The 17,584-nt window shown below is 40.8% G+C and overlaps 1 protein-coding gene across 7 annotated transcripts in view; it reads left to right on the forward strand.

The window, feature by feature from the left end:
- sptan1 (spectrin alpha, non-erythrocytic 1) overlaps positions 1-17,584 on the forward strand; it is a 114,793-nt gene that overhangs the window by 93,117 nt on the left and 4,092 nt on the right. For all 7 annotated transcript variants that reach the window (XM_084046697.1, XM_084046696.1, XM_084046699.1 and 4 more), the window contains 8 exons: positions 10,432-10,564; positions 11,221-11,319; positions 13,843-14,002; positions 14,449-14,525; positions 14,742-14,951; positions 15,234-15,530; positions 15,868-15,980; positions 16,387-16,404. In XM_084046697.1, the coding sequence (XP_083902823.1) occupies positions 10,432-10,564; positions 11,221-11,319; positions 13,843-14,002; positions 14,449-14,525; positions 14,742-14,951; positions 15,234-15,530; positions 15,868-15,980; positions 16,387-16,404 (1,107 nt within the window). The remainder of the gene's footprint in view (positions 1-10,431; positions 10,565-11,220; positions 11,320-13,842; positions 14,003-14,448; positions 14,526-14,741; positions 14,952-15,233; positions 15,531-15,867; positions 15,981-16,386; positions 16,405-17,584) is intronic.

Genomic DNA, 17,584 nt, shown 5'->3' on the forward strand with positions numbered 1-17,584 from the left:
ATAGAGACTGGATTAAATGTTATATTATGTGTTCTTATAGGAGACAGATAGAGACTGGATTAAATGTTATATTATGTGTTCTTATAGGAGACAGATAGAGACTGGATTAAATGTTATGTTATGTGTTCTTATAGGAGACAGATAGAGACTGGATTAAATGTTATATTATGTGTTCTTATAGGAGACATATAGAGACTGGATTAAATGTTATATTATGTGTTCTTATAGGAGACAGATAGAGACTGGATTAAATGTTATGTTATGTGTTCTTATAGGAGACAGATAGAGACTGGATTAAATGTTATATTATGTGTTCTTATAGGAGACGTATAGAGACTGGATTAAATGTTATATTATGTGTTCTTATAGGAGACATATAGAGACTGGATTAAATGTTATATTATGTGTTCTTATAGGAGACATATAGAGACTGGATTAAATGTTATATTATGTGTTCTTATAGGAGACATATAGAGACTGGATTAAATGTTATATTATGTGTTCTTATAGGAGACAGATAGAGACTGGATTAAATGTTATATTATGTGTTCTTATAGGAGACAGATAGAGACTGGATTAAATGTTATATTATGTGTTCTTATAGGAGACATATAGAGACTGGATTAAATGTTATATTATGTGTTCTTATAGGAGACATATAGAGACTGGATTAAATGTTATATTATGTGTTCTTATAGGAGACATATAGAGACTGGATTAAATGTTATATTATGTGTTCTTATAGGAGACATATAGAGACTGGATTAAATGTTATATTATGTGTTCTTATAGGAGACATATAGAGACTGGATTAAATGTTATGTTATGTGTTCTTATAGGAGACAGATAGAGACTGGATTAAATGTTATGTTCTACTTCATTCCTTCTGACCGCCAGAGGCAGTGTTTTCAACACCTGGATATTCATCGTGCGCTCGCGCATAGGTCGAATATTAATACCAACAAAGTCACTCGTGACCTGTGTACACGCACGCCACCTATATAGGTGCGGTGCACACAGCGATCATCCTCTTTTCATCTTTTCGCCTCCAAGAGGCGTAGGTCGATCAACTGCAGCTGCGCGTGGAGTCTCGCAACCAATACGGTTGGGGCTACGAACTAGTTCGTCCTCCAGAGACTGCGTAGTCTGCTTTATACATTGGATTACCCCATTCATAGGGGCATCGGAAAGAACCGCAAAGGAAAAGAAAGGACGCATGTAGGAGCAGCCCTGCAGCGGTGAATGGAGCTAGCTTGCTAGCACTGAAGCTAACAACAATAGCAGCGTGAGCTTCAGCCCGCTGCACTGTTGTTGTTTGTCCTGACACGGATAGCTTGGAGCCATGGCTGTACATTGGCGACGGTGAGTGCATGTATTGGGCTGTGTTTACAGGAATGGATACATTTTTTTTCTGAAAGAGAAAATATATAATGGAATGTGCATCTCCCTCTGCCGCTTTGGGAAGCCATGGCGGGCGGCCCACCGCCAAATAGCGTAAGCATTGAGTGTGTCTCGCTGAACTATTGCTTGTCGCTGGACGAAAGAAATGGAGAGTATTAGCGCTGAGAGTGTATCCCATTCTGCCGCTTTGAGGAACCATGTGCGGACCACCGCAACATAGCGTCAGCATTAGGAGTGTTTTCCCATTCTGCTACTGCTTGTTGCTGGACGAAAGAAGGGGAAAGTATTAGCGTTGAGAGTGTATCCCATTCTGCCGCTTTACAACCACGTGCGGACCACCGCAACATGGCGTCAGCATTTTGAGTGTTTCCCACTCGGCTACTGCTTGTCGCTGGACGAAAGGAGTGTAAAGTATTAGCGTTGAGAGTGTATCCCATTCTGCCGCTTTACAACCACGTGCGGACCACCGCAACATGGCGTCAGCGTTGTGAGTGTTTCCCATCCACTGCTGCTTGTCGCTGGGAAAAAAAGGAAGAGATCAACTGTGACACCTGCAACACGTGCTCGGCTGTTCTGGCATCAGAAGATGGCCATGTCCTGTGCCCACACTGTCTTGGCGTTGGGCATTGATTGATTGATTGATGTACTTTATTTAGTAAGACATGAGAACATCAGTACATGGAAGTACAAATTCGCAATACAAGGTCTACTAACTGAGCACTGAGCTTGTTAAGGTGGGATCCCCATGCACACAAATCATGATATGTGAGAGACAGGCAGATATACACACTGCCTCCCTCAGGAATGCCAGTCTTGAGCCCTGTAAGGGGTCTTTCTAGCGCCCATGTACTAGGACCTCAGGCGTCAAGAGGAGACGTCAGGAGTCCGTTGTCCCGCAAAGTGGACACATTGACCTCTGAGTTGCTCAGATTGAGGCCCTTCTCAACCTGCAGCCTGGTGCTCCCCGCACCGATGCTGTGGCCCCAGCGCCTCCACTCCAGGTCAGAGATGGGAACTATGGCCATGATACTGTCAATGTTGCTGATCAACATGAGGACGATGCTATGTCTATTGCAGCCTTGGACTCCCACTTTGAGAGACCGCGGCAGAACCTGATTGCCTGATTAATGTCTCATAGGAGGTGCTCTCCCCTCGACGACATGACAGCGGTGGAGCCAGATTGACTGGTTAATGTGTCTCATAGGAGGTGTTCTTTCGCCTCGAAGGGACGACCAAAGCATTAATGGGCGCAGTGGCGGAGAACTGGACTCCATTAAAGTACAAATACCTCGAAATTGTACTTAACTACAGTACTGAGTACATGTACTTAGTTACTTTACACCACTGTATGAGCCCTCTTCTGTGAATGTTTTGGCTGAGAGTGGTTCTCACTCTAACGCAGACATTCTATCTACCAGACATGTGGTGCTTGTTAGCTTGATTGCTGCAGCTAATAAAGAGCATCCAGAGTGTGCTTCACTCGGTCGTTATTGGACGATATACTGTGTACCTATTACTACATGTACTTGGTGCTATGTCCAGAGAATAACACACTACCGGGCAGGTGTGTGCATACAGGTCCCAACTCCACTGAGCGCCAAAACACATGTTAAGTAGTAAACGCTGCTCAGTACTGACTTAAGCAGCATATTTTGCCTGTGATATAACAGGGATATGCCAATACTGCCACTGTGTGTGCTTAACCTCACAGTTTGAGTGCGTATCATAGCTGCTGCTATTCGGATTATACTGTTTTGTGCTTGGCAGTAAAATGGAATTATAATACTAGTATGGTTCAAGTGTGTCTCGCTTTGCCATCACTTGGTTATCATACTGTGTGTATTTGACACATGACATGACACTGTGGCTTGAGTGGTTCTCGCTCCTTGCTACGACGACGTTGCATATTAGTAACTCGGTGTACTGATAATCAATAAACTTGTTTATTGGCAATGGATCCCCATTAGCTCCGGCGAAAGGACAGCCAGCAGCTATTCTTCCTGGGGTCTAAGGCAACGGAATACATTAACAAGTACATAGGTACTTGACGCTGTAGCTTGAACGATTCTCGTTCTTTTGCTATGGCCAGGTTATCAATAGCACTGAGTGTATCTCGCTCTTCTGCTGTTACCCACTAATACTGTGTGTACCTGGTACTCACTACTGCTATTCAACAGTATACTGTGAATACTTGATATCATAGCTTGAGTGTATGTCGCTCTGCTGCTATCCAGATAATACTATGTGCTTGGTAGTGCAATAGTCTTAAATAATTCTATATGACGATTGAAGTGTTCGCTTCACCACTTCTTAACTATCATACTGTGTCCTTGACACTGTAGCTTGAATGATTCTCGCTTTCGCTACGGCTACGTCATCAGTAGTATTGAGTGTCTCACTCGGTTGCTGTTGCCCATGGATTATTGCAACAATTGCTGGTCCCAGAAGAGAAGGTCCATTACTTGTGCCAGTCATGTCCTGACTATGGTGCCTGACACAGGCTATGGCTGTGAATGTTTAGCTAATTGGTCGACCATGGGGAGTACAGCCCAATATGGCCTAGACCTAAGGCTAGTGGCTGATGCCAACATTGCCTACTTTACTTACCTTACTGTAAGTCGATCCGGATTAAGAGTGCCTGCTAAATGCCTAAACTGTAAACATTGCTTCTCTGGTGGTGTCACTAGATGAAGCTGTTGAGCTGGATGACTGTTGCTCATGGCCACAGCGTTAGTCTCTGGTCTGCTACCTAGAGCCATGCCACAGCAGCTGGAATGGGATGTATTGGACATTCCCTTAACTACCTCGCCCTGGCCCTCCGGCATGCGAGTGTTGATACGCAGACACAGCGCCTGTACAGCGCCTATGCAGCGCCTATCACTCTAGGCGTTTGCTTGCATGATTAAAAAATCAGCAGACTGTCTACTTGCATAATGTCAGTGCCACGTGTGGCTTTTCTAAGGGGTGGCCATAACTGAGTGGTTAGTGGCCCGCATGGGGAGCCAGAGCCTCTGGATGTCCCGGGTTCGATGCCAGGCCAGCAATGGGTCGATGTGTGTCCCTATCTGAGCCCCTAATTGCCCCCTGAGCGCCGTTGAATGGCTGTTCACTGCTCCTAGTAGTTCTAGGATGGGTAAATAAATACAGCGGATGAATTTCACGTATGTACAAATGTGGAGAAAAAGAAAAGTGTGGACCATTCCAACAGGCCCCACTCTCATGGAGGGTCAGTGAGACACTTCACACTCTGCCTGTCATTCCAGGCCAGACGTTTGGGCCTGCTACCCAACAGGCCTTGTTGCATAGTGCACCGCGAACAGGCAGTTAAGTTCAATTGGAAGGTTTCTGCTTGATCTACTTGATTTACTCATATATATATTTGTGGCTTGGGCCTCGAACCCCAAGACTGCAACAGAATGGTGAGGGCCTCCAGCCAGCGTTGTTGATGCACTGGACCTGCAACAGTCTGTCTTCTGGGGCGCTTGACCCAGTCAGTCTCTGCAGGAGGCTTGGAAGCTCCTTCCGTGGGCCTTGCCTCATCTTGCAAATTTCATAGCAATGCGCTTGTTGGGTGTACAGTCCAGGCTGCGGACGTGTTTCCCACTGGAAGCCTCTTGGATCCGATAGCAGTTCGGATCACGTGCATAGGTATGGCAGAGCGGTAGTACCGTTAGCCTTGAGGGCATAACGCGTTGTTGACTGTAGGTCTCCCTGCCGGGACAGACCAGTCCGTTAGGGCAAGATGCTCTGGCCTACTGCAGCTTCTCAATGAAGTGCCTTGGCCTCTCCACGGAGACAAGATCTCCTGTCACAGTTTGGGGGGGAGGTGCATGTGGCATCCTCACTCCTAACCTTCGGCTGCGTCAATGACCACTGAAACTCAAAACTATTGTCCGAACATTACTGGATTTTCGTACAACGTACCAAAGGAATGAGGATTAGCGTTGAGGGTGTTTCTCGCCCTGCCGCTTTGATATACCGCAAGCATTGGGGGTGTGTCTCGCCCCGCTGCTGCTGGTCGCTGGACGACAATAAAAATAGAAGAATAAGGATTAGCGTTGAGGGTGTTTCTCGCCCTGCCGCTTTGATATACCAGGGCGTTGCACGCCAGCGAGTGTGAATTGTGCTCTAGTTGGGACAAGGGCCACTGTATAGGTGGGAGCTTTGCTCTGTGCTTATGCCGCTCTAGATTTCCGCGGATGATGTTAAATGAAGGGGTTCAGCCTCTCTACCATTGAGATGCTCTCTGCGTGTGGCTCCCGCAGGTTGCATGGGTGCCTTCATGATGCTTGCCTGTAGTATTGGAAGCTTTGTCCCCAGCCGGTACATCAGGCTGCTCTCAGATGACTATCTGCTAGTACTCTTTGTCCTCACTGCTTCATATGCAAAAGTGAGTAGGTGGGCTTCATGCCCTGGCCATTGCCAGAGACTGTTAAAGTGGGATGGCCGACCCCTCCTTACGTCCTCAGAGGCTTTCTGCCTTTCACGTCAGCTAGCCTATTGATTTGTTAGTTTGCTCCTCAACCAGGGGTGGAGCAACTGCATTCTAGTACCTGCTTATTGTGTCCCGTCCGGGCTCTGTGGCAGGACATAGCTGTGATGGCTGGAGTTTGGTTGTATTGGTCTGTGATGAAGGGCACAGCTGTGCCTTGGCTCAATGGAGACTTTCATTGCTGCGTTCAGGCAGATGTACGTCTTCAGCGGGCCTCTAGGTTTCCCCCAAGGCATTTTTTGACCGGGGATGTTGCCAGAGCCTCTCCCTCAGTGATACAGGCTTAGAGCAGGCCAGGAGATGCAGCCGAATGGGCTTCATCTATCATGGGTTTTTGCCCGCTCCTATATATATATAATGTGTATATATATATATATAGTGTCAACCTGGCCGTCTCGCAGCGACGGCTGTGCTGTTGTCTGTTCATTCTATCTGCAAACCGACCTCGGTAAGCGCAGATTCCTCGTGACTATGTTGGTATTAGTCATCCAGGTGTTGAAAACACTGCCTCTGGCGGTCAGAAGGAATGAAGTAGAACGAGAGTTATGCATATAACTAAGCATCTACGAATTCCGGATGACCGCCAGAGTTGACTGTCACTCGGAATCTCATTCTCGACGAAAGGATTTCAAGAGGATGATCGCTGTGTGCACCGCACCTATATAGGTGGCGTGCGTGTACACAGGTCACGAGTGACTTTGTTGGTATTAATATTCGACCTATGCGCGAGCGCACGATGAATATCCAGGTGTTGAAAACACTGCCTCTGGCGGTCATCCGGAATTCGTAGAACCTTAGTTATATGCATAACTCTCGTTATGTGTTCTTATAGGAGACATATAGAGACTGGATTAAATGTTATATTATGTGTTCTTATAGGAGACAGATAGAGACTGGATTAAATGTTATATTATGTGTTCTTATAGGAGACAGATAGAGACTGGATTAAATGTTATGTTATGTGTTCTTATAGGAGACATATAGAGACTGGATTAAATGTTATGTTATGTGTTCTTATAGGAGACATATAGAGACTGGATTAAATGTTATGTTATGTGTTCTTATAGGAGACATATAGAGACTGGATTAAATGTTATGTTATGTGTTCTTATAGGAGACATATAGAGACTGGATTAAATGTTATGTTATGTGTTCTTATAGGAGACAGATAGAGACTGGATTAAATGTTATGTTATGTGTTCTTATAGGAGACATATAGAGACTGGATTAAATGTTATATTATGTGTTCTTAGGGGACAGAGACTGGATTAAATGTTATGTTATGTGTTCTTATAGGAGACATATAGAGACTGGATTAAATGTTATATTATGTGTTCTTATAGGAGACAGAGACTGGATTGAATGTTATGTTATGTGTTCTTAGGGGACAGAGACTGGATTAAATGTTATGTTATGTGTTCTTATAGGAGACATATAGAGACTGGATTAAATGTTATATTATGTGTTCTTATAGGAGACAGAGACTGGATTAAATGTTATATTATGTGTTCTTAGGGGACAGATAGAGACTGGATTAAATGTTATATTATGTGTTCTTAGGGGACATATAGAGACTGGATTAAATGTTATGTTATGTGTTCTTAGGGGACAGATAGAGACTGGATTAAATGTTATGTTATGTGTTCTTAGGGGACAGATAGAGACTGGATTAAATGTTATGTTATGTGTTCTTAGGGGACAGATAGAGACTGGATTAAATGTTATATTATGTGTTCTTAGGGGACAGATAGAGACTGGATTAAATGTTATATTATGTGTTCTTAGGGGACATATAGAGACTGGATTAAATGTTATGTTATGTGTTCTTAGGGGACAGAGACTGGATTAAATGTTATATTATGTGTTTTTAGGGGACAGATAGAGACTGGATTAAATGTTGTATTATGTGTTCTTAGGGGACAGAGACTGGATTAAATGTTATATTATGTGTTCTTAGGGGACAGATAGAGACTGGATTAAATGTTATGTTATGTGTTCTTATAGGAGACATATAGAGACGGGATTAAATGTTATGTTATGTGTTCTTATAGGAGACAGATAGAGACTGGATTAAATGTTATGTTATGTGTTCTTATAGGAGACATATAGAGACTGGATTAAATGTTATATTATGTGTTCTTAGGGGACAGAGACTGGATTAAATGTTATGTTATGTGTTCTTATAGGAGACATATAGAGACTGGATTAAATGTTATATTATGTGTTCTTAGGGGACAGAGACTGGATTACATGTTATGTTATGTGTTCTTAGGGGACAGACAGAGACTGGATTAAATGTTATGTTATGTGTTCTTAGGGGACAGATAGAGACTGGATTAAATGTTATGTTATGTGTTCTTAGGGGACAGATAGAGACTGGATTAAATGTTATATTATGTGTTTTTAGGGGACAGGTAGAGACTGGACTAAATACTATGTTATATGTTCTTATAGGAGACATATAGAGACTGGATTAAATGTTATGTTATGTGTTCTTATAGGAGACATATAGAGACTGGATTAAATGTTATGTTATGTGTTCTTAGGGGACAGAGACTGGATTAAATGTTATGTTATGTGTTCTTAGGGGACAGATAGAGACTGGATTAAATGTTATGTTATGTGTTCTTAGGGAACAGATAGAGACTGGACTAAATACTATGTTATGTGTTCTTAGGGGACAGATAGAGACTGGATTAAATGTTATGTTATGTGTTCTTAGGGGACAGATAGAGACTGGATTAAATGCTATATTATGTGTTCTTAGGGGACAGATAGAGACTGGATTAAATGTTATGTTATGTGTTCTTATAGGAGACAGATAGAGACTGGATTAAATGTTATGTTATGTGTTCTTATAGGAGACAGATAGAGACTGGATTAACTCATTGAGTGCCAGAATTTTTTATTTTTTTTAAACGCTTGACAATTCTGGCACTAAATTTTACTACCTATGAGTATGTAAAAGAACAGAAACGAATAAACAAAAAATATTTAAAAATGATGTTGTCCCAGTGCCAGAGTTTTTTTCACAAAAAACAAAAAGTGCTTAGGAAGCGAGATACAGCCTTTTTCAGTTCTAAGTTAAACAAGGAGTGGATGGAGCTGCACACCTTCAGATGATGATATCTTGGGTTCTGAACATGTTTTTCAAAAAAAAAAAAAAAAACTTTTTTTTTTTCATTTTTATGCTAATTTTTCAAAAACACGTCAAACACGTTAATGGCACGTTGAGCCATAGCGCTAAAAACACGTGAAACACGTTAATGGCACTCAGTGAGTTAAATGTTATGTTATGTGTTCTTAGGGGACAGACAGAGACTGGATTAAATGTTATGTTATGTGTTCTTAGGGGACAGATAGAGACTGGATTAAATGTTATATTATGTGTTCTTATAGGAGACAGATAGAGACTGGATTAAATGTTATGTTATGTGTTCTTATAGGAGACAGATAGAGACTGGATTAAATGTTATGTTATATGTTCTTAGGGGACAGATAGAGACTGGATTAAATGTTATATTATGTGTTCTTATAGGAGACAGATAGAGACTGGATTAAATGTTATGTTATGTGTTCTTAGGGGACAGACAGAGACTGGATTAAATGTTATGTTATGTGTTCTTAGGGGACAGATAGAGACTGGATTAAATGTTATGTTATGTGTTCTTAGGGGACAGATAGAGACTGGATTAAATGTTATATTATGTGTTCTTAGGGGACATATAGAGACTGGATTAAATGTTATGTTATGTGTTCTTAGGGGACAGATAGAGACTGGATTAAATGTTATGTTATGTGTTCTTAGGGGACAGATAGAGACTGGATTAAATGTTATTTTATGTGTTCTTAGGGGACAGATAGAGACTGGATTAAATGTTATATTATGTGTTCTCAGGGGACAGATAGAGACTGGATTAAATGTTATATTATGTGTTCTTATAGGAGACAGATAGAGACTGGATTAAATGTTATATTATGTGTTCTTAGGGGACAGATAGAGACTGGATTAAATGTTATGTTATGTGTTCTTAGGGGACAGATAGAGACTGGATTAAATGTTATGTTATGTGTTCTTAGGGGACAGATAGAGACTGGATTAAATGTTATGTTATGTGTTCTTAGGGGACAGATAGAGACTGGATTAAATGTTATGTTATGTGTTCTTATAGGAGACATATAGAGACTGGATTAAATGTTATGTTATGTGTTCTTAGGGGACAGATAGAGACTGGATTAAATGTTATGTTATGTGTTCTTATAGGAGACATATAGAGACTGGATTAAATGTTATGTTATGTGTTCTTATAGGAGACATATAGAGACTGGATTAAATGTTATGTTATGTGTTCTTAGGGGACAGGTAGAGACTGGATTAAATGTTATGTTATGTGTTCTTAGGGGACAGATAGAGACTGGATTAAATGTTATGTTATGTGTTCTTATAGGAGACATATAGAGACTGGATTAAATGTTATGTTATGTGTTCTTAGGGGACAGATAGAGACTGGATTAAATGTTATGTTATGTGTTCTTAGGGGACAGAGACTGGAGGAGTCTTTGGAGTATCAGCAGTTTGTGGCGAACGTGGAAGAGGAAGAAGCATGGATTAATGAGAAGTTGAATCTGGTGGGAAGTGAGGACTATGGTGACACACTGGCTGCCGTGCAGGTGAGAAATACTTATACTTATTATTACTTATACTTATACGTATACTTATTAATACTTATGCTTATTATTACTTATACTTATACTTATTAATAATAACCCAACAGTCTGACTCTATAGAGTAGAGATGGTGCAGACAGAGGGTCAAAGCTATGAGTTTACCCTCACATAAAACACATTACACTTCATCATGGGGACTTCAGAGTGTGATGGTAAATGTATTAAAATGTGTTTCAGTATGGTAAATGTATTAAAATGTGTTTCAGTATGGTAAATGTATTAAAATGTGTTTCAGTATGGTAAATGTATTAAAATGTGTTTCAGTATGGTAAATGTATTAAAATGTGTTTCAGTATGGTAAATGTATTAAAATGTGTTTCAGTATGGTAAATGTATTAAAATGTGTTTCAGTATGGTAAATGTATTAAAATGTGTTTCAGTATGGTAAATGTATTAAAATGTGTTTCAGTATGGTAAATGTATTAAAATGTGTTTCAGTATGGTAAATGTATTAAAATGTGTTTCAGTATGGTAAATGTATTAAAATGTGTTTCAGTATGGTAAATGTATTAAAATGTGTTTCAGTATGGTAAATGTATTAGAATGTGTTTGATGGTAAAGTGACGGTAAAGTGTATTAAAATGTGTTTGGTGTTTCAGGGCTTACTGAAGAAACATGAAGCATTCGAGACAGACTTCACGGTGCACAGGGACAGAGTCAACGATGTGTGCAGCAACGGAGACGAGCTCATCAAGAAGGTACCTGAACACTTTAATGATCTATCCTTTATATCCAGAATGGTACCTGAACACCTTAAAGATCTATCCTTTATATCCAGAATGGTACCTGAACACCTTAATGATCTATCCTTTATATCCAGAATGGTACCTGAACACCTTAATGATCTATGCTTTATATTCAGAATGGTACCTGAACACCATAATGATCTCTATGCTTTATATCCAGAATGGTACCTGAACACCATAATGATCTATGCTTTATATTCAGAATGGTACCTGAACACTTTAATGATCTATCCTTTATATCCAGAATGGTACCTGAACACCTTAAAGATCTATCCTTTATATCCAGAATGGTACCTGAACACCATAATGATCTCTATGCTTTATATTCAGAATGGTACCTGAACACCATAATGATCTATGCTTTATATTCAGAATGGTACCTGAACACCATAATGATCTATGCTTTATATTCAGAATGGTACCTGAACACCTTAATGATCTCTATGCTTTATATTCAGAATGGTACCTGAACACCTTAATGATCTCTATGTTTTATATTCAGAATGGTACCTGAACACCTTAATGATCTCTATGCTTTATATTCAGAATGGTACCTGAACACCTTAATGATCTCTATGCTTTATATCCAGAATGGTACCTGAACACCTTAATGATCTATGCTTTATAGCCAGAATGGTACCTGAACACCTTAATGATCTATGCTTTATAGCCAGAATGGTACCTGAACACCTTAATGATCTCTATGCTTTATATTCAGAATGGTACCTGAACACCTTAATGATCTATGCTTTATATTCAGAATGGTACCTGAACACCTTAATGATCTATGCTTTATATTCAGAATGGTACCTGAACACCTTAATGATCTCTATGCTTTATATTCAGAATGGTACCTGAACACCTTAATGATCTCTATGCTTTATATTCAGAATGGTACCTGAACACCTTAATGATCTCTATGCTTTATATCCAGAATGGTACCTGAACACCTTAATGATCTATGCTTTATATCCAGAATGGTACCTGAACACCTTAATGATCTATGCTTTATATCCAGAATGGTACCTGAACACCTTAATGATCTATGCTTTATATCCAGAATGGTACCTGAACACCTTAATGATCTATGCTTTATATCCAGAATGGTACCTGAACACCATAATGATCTCTATGTTTTATATTGAGAATGGTACCTGAACACCTTAATGATCTCTATGCTTTATATTCAGAATGGTACCTGAACACCTTAATGATCTCTATGCTTTATATCCAGAATGGTACCTGAACACCTTAATGATCTCTATGCTTTATATCCAGAATGGTAACTGAACACCTTAATGATCTATGCTTTATATTCAGAATGGTACCTCAACACCTTAATGATCTATGCTTTATATTCAGAATGGTACCTGAACACCTTAATGATCTATGCTTTATATTCAGAATGGTACCTGAACACCTTAATGATCTCTATGCTTTATATCCAGAATGGTACCTGAACACCATAATGATCTATGCTTTATATTCAGAATGGTACCTGAACACCATAATGATCTATGCTTTATATTCAGAATGGTACCTGAACACCTTAATGATCTATGCTTTATATTCAGAATGGTACCTGAACACCTTAATGATCTATGCTTTATATTCAGAATGGTACCTGAACACCTTAATGATCTCTATGCTTTATATTCAGAATGGTACCTCAACACCTTAATGATCTCTATGCTTTATATTCAGAATGGTACCTGAACACCTTAATGATCTCTATGCTTTATATCCAGAATGGTACCTGAACACCTTAATGATCTATGCTTTATATTCAGAATGGTACCTCAACACCTTAATGATCTCTATGCTTTATATTCAGAATGGTACCTGAACACCTTAATGATCTATGCTTTATATTCAGAATGGTACCTGAACACCTTAATGATCTATGCTTTATATTCAGAATGGTACCTGAACACCTTAATGATCTATGCTTTATATTCAGAATGGTACCTGAACACCTTAATGATCTCTATGCTTTATATTCAGAATGGTACCTGAACACCTTAATGATCTTTATTGATGTTAAAACGTTCCCTTGCCAGTAAAAACAGTTATTTTATTGAACCTTTGAAAACTCATGTAATATTCTCTGTGACCGCTGGGCTCAAAACAAATTGTGCAAATCTTTGAATATATATATTATATATATATATATATTATATATATATTATATATTTTTTTTAAGCGAACATTTTAACTCAAATCTTTGCTTCTTGAGGAGGGGTCCCTGGAACAACATATTTTGAGATGGAGGTCCGTGGCCAAATACATCATTTTGGGGGTCCTTGAACCACTGATTATAGCAACATAAGAAAAAACAAAAACTGTCTCTAAAACAGTTTTATGAAAAAAACATATGTTGCAAAAGATCAGTGGTGCCCCCTCTGTAGTAACTCTGAGGACCCCCTGGGGGTCCAGGACCCCCCTGTTAAATAATGACATGTCCGTGTTCCTCAGAACAACCATCATGTGGATAACATCAGTGCTAAGATGGCGGCGCTCGGAGGCAAAGTGTCGGAGCTGGAGCGAGCGGCCGGTCAGAGGAAAGCCAAGCTGGACGAGAACTCAGCCTTCCTGCAGTTCAACTGGAAGGCTGATGTGGTGGAGTCCTGGATAGGTACGTTCATCTAATTATATATATATATATATATATATATATAATTATTTTTTGCTATTTTTGAATTGGAATCCTGATTAGTTTTTTTTGCTGGTGCTTTTTGAACTTAAATACAAATACATTGGACAGAAAAAATAATGTTAATACTAGTCATTAAGCTACTAATATAGAGTGAAGTCATTAAAGCGGGTCATGTTTACATGTTTAGAATCATAACAGCTGAAATCAGTAATATAATCACTATTCTGATATTAACCTGTGGGCCGCAATAAGTGAAGGTGGGGGCCATAGGTGTAAGATCTAATATATAATGTATATAAATTATAATAAGCAAAGGAGGATTGACAACGCGCCGGTCGCTGTTGAGAAATAACCCCCGACAGGATGATTTAACCCCCCCCGTGTGTGTGTGTGTGTGTGTGTGTGTGTGTGTGTTCGTTCATCAGGTGAGAAGGAGAACAGCTTGAAGACGGATGACTACGGCAGAGACCTGTCCTCCGTTCAGACCCTGCTCACCAAGCAGGTCAGACCACAGATCTACAACTCTACAGTTGACTAACGGCAGCATTCTGTTTGTTTGTTCTGTTTGTTTGTTATGTTTCTCTGTAGGAAACGTTTGACGCTGGTCTCTGTTATGTTATGTTCTCTGTAGGAAACGTTTGACGCTGGTCTCTGTTATGTTATGTTTCTCTGTAGGAAACGTTTGACGCTGGTCTCTGTTCTGTTATGTTCTCTGTAGGAAACGTTTGACGCTGGTCTCCAGGCCTTCCAGCAGGAGGGCATCACTAACATCACGGCTCTAAAGGACCAGCTACTGGCTGCCCAGCATGTCCAGTCCAAGGCCATCGAGGCTCGTCACGCTGCCCTCATGAAGCGCTGGAACCAGCTGCTCTCCAACTCGGCGGCACGCAAGAAGAAGCTCCTGGAGGCTCAGGATCACTTCAGAAAGGTACCTCACAGTGATGCTATAGAAGCATTTCAGAAAGGTACCTCACAGTGATGCTATAGAAGCATTACAGAAAGGTACCTCACAGTGATTCTATAGAATCATTACAGAATGGTACCTCACTGTGATTCCAACCCTTTTACATGTTAAACCAGCTCAGTTTGTACACTTTTATGTGACTTTTATAAATCCTTTAACATGGGAGATGAGATAATGTGATCTTGGAGTGCTTGGAGACCTTGGCAGTGAACGAGTTAAGAGCATCAAACCCTTGTCCTTGTCCAGGTGGAGGACTTGTTCCTGACGTTTGCCAAGAAGGCGTCGGCCTTCAACAGCTGGTTCGAGAACGCAGAGGAGGACCTGACGGACCCGGTGCGATGCAACTCCCTGGAGGAGATCCGGGCGCTGAGGGAGGCTCATGAGGCCTTCCGCTCCTCCCTGAGCTCCGCCCAGGCCGACTTCAACCAGCTGGCGGAGCTGGACCGACAGATCAAGAGCTACCAGGTGGTGTCCAACCCTTACACCTGGTTCACCATGGAGGCCCTGGAGGAGACCTGGAGGAACCTGCAGAAGATCATCAAGGTACGTTCTAGGAGCTTGTAGAAGAAGGTGTTCTCTGTAGGAGCTTGTAGGAGCTTGTAGAAGGTGTAGGAGCTTGTAGAAGGTGTAAGAGCTTGTAGAATGTGTTCTCTGTAGGAGCTTGTAGAAGGTGTAGGAGCTTGTAGAAGGTGTAAGAGCTTGTAGAAGGTGTAGGAGCTTGTAGAAGGTGTAGGAGCTTGTAGAATGTGTTCTCTGTAGGAGCTTGTAGAAGGTGTAGGAGCTTGTAGAAGGTGTAAGAGCTTGTAGAAGGTGTAGGAGCTTGTAGAATGTGTTCTCTGTAGGAGCTTGTAGAAGGTGTTAAACTCTCTTGCTCCTGTAGGAGAGAGAGCTGGAGCTGCAGAAGGAACAGAGGAGGCAAGAGGAGAACGACAAGCTGCGCCAGGAGTTTGCTCAACACGCCAACGCCTTCCACCAATGGCTGCAGGAGACCAGGTCAGTGTGACTGTTATGATACTGGATGGAGTTCAACCCCCAACTGTTATGATACTGGATGGAGTTCAACCTCCAACTGTTATGATACTGGATGGAGTTCAACCCCCAACTGTTATGATACTGGATGGTAGACCCTAACTGGAAACAAACAATGTGTTAAATTGAAAGCTTTGAAATGTAATAATAATTGACCTTAAAGTTCTTGTGAAATGATTGCTTTTATAAAGCATTATGAATGTTTATGAGTGCTTATACAGTGTTAAGAAGCAGATTGTAATGCATTATACACATGGACTTTTATCATGATGCTTAATGTTAACGTATGTCTCTCTCTCTCTCTCTCTGTGTTTCCTATGCTCTCTCTTCCATGCCTCCTCGCTGGTGCTGCTGGTCTCTGCTCAAACAGGACATATCTTCTGGACGGGTTAATATCATTATTATCTTTTTTGTGACTTGATGAATGTTGGATTAAGAGTGTGTGTGTGTGTGTGTGTGTGTGTGTGTGTGTGTGTGTGTGTGTGTGTGTGTGTGCGCGCGCTATTTGCAACTTTTGTATAACCCTGTAGTAATGATGAAGTCGTGCATTAATGTATGAAAGAAAGTTAGACTATGGAGGTAAGAGGTGTGTGATGGTTAAAGAAAGAAGTTATCTATAAACACTCTGTTCACTGTTAAAGCTGCAATCCACAACTTTGATATCCTGTCAGGGTCCTAACCATGTCTCTACCATGAGAAACCACATTCCAACCGCTCTGTTTGGCCAGTTATGAGCTTCAGGCAGTACTACATGTCAACCAATAGGTGTAATACAGTGGTGGAAATTTACCAAATTTACTATAAATTATAACTAATTATAATAATTATAATTATTATAAATTTACTCAACTAAGTAATATGGTTTAACTCATTCCCTGCCAGACCTATTTCTGGCTGTGTTTGCCCACTGCCAGCGATTTAGTGTTTTTTATAACTTTAAAAAAATCGGGGATGAGTCTCTCTCCTCCAGCCCAGTGCAAAAACCCCATATTTATATGTAAACGGAAAACTCACTTACTTTTTTCACCTCGCCACAGACCTCGCTAAATCCCTTATGATCGCGTGTTCAACTGTTTGTAGACACACAGGGTAGTTGTGTGAGTGGCCCAGAGAAGACATTTTCAATCGGCGACATTCCATTTCGCAGTAGTAGCAGTTTCAAAACAGCGTCGCTAAACAGCGGTCAGCGAGGAGAAAAACAACAACCGAGAAAAGACCGTTTGAAGGCGGGACCTAAACAGGAAGCGGACGGGAACGAAAATCTCCGGATACGGATATTTCCATATCCGGGTGCTACAATGAAATGTGTCGTGGCGAGAGATGAAGGAACGTGAGATCTTGTTTTAAAAAAATCTTTTTAAAAATGACGTTTTTTACGTCCTAGGCAGGGAATGAGTTAAGAAGTGATTAAATAAGTTTAGGATTGCAGCTTTAACATGTGAAAGGTTCTGGTAGAAAGGCTGTACGTGTGTCTCTTCCTGGGTGGATATTGACTGTGGTTCCTCCTCCTCCTCCTCTTCCTCTCTGAATAGCATAGCGTATCGACGGGTTATCTGTGTCTATCAGTA

The sequence above is a fragment of the Gymnoscopelus microlampas genome (genome assembly GCF_963454915.1).
Source record: "Gymnoscopelus microlampas genome assembly, chromosome: 21".
Lineage (NCBI taxonomy): Eukaryota > Metazoa > Chordata > Actinopteri > Myctophiformes > Myctophidae > Gymnoscopelus > Gymnoscopelus microlampas.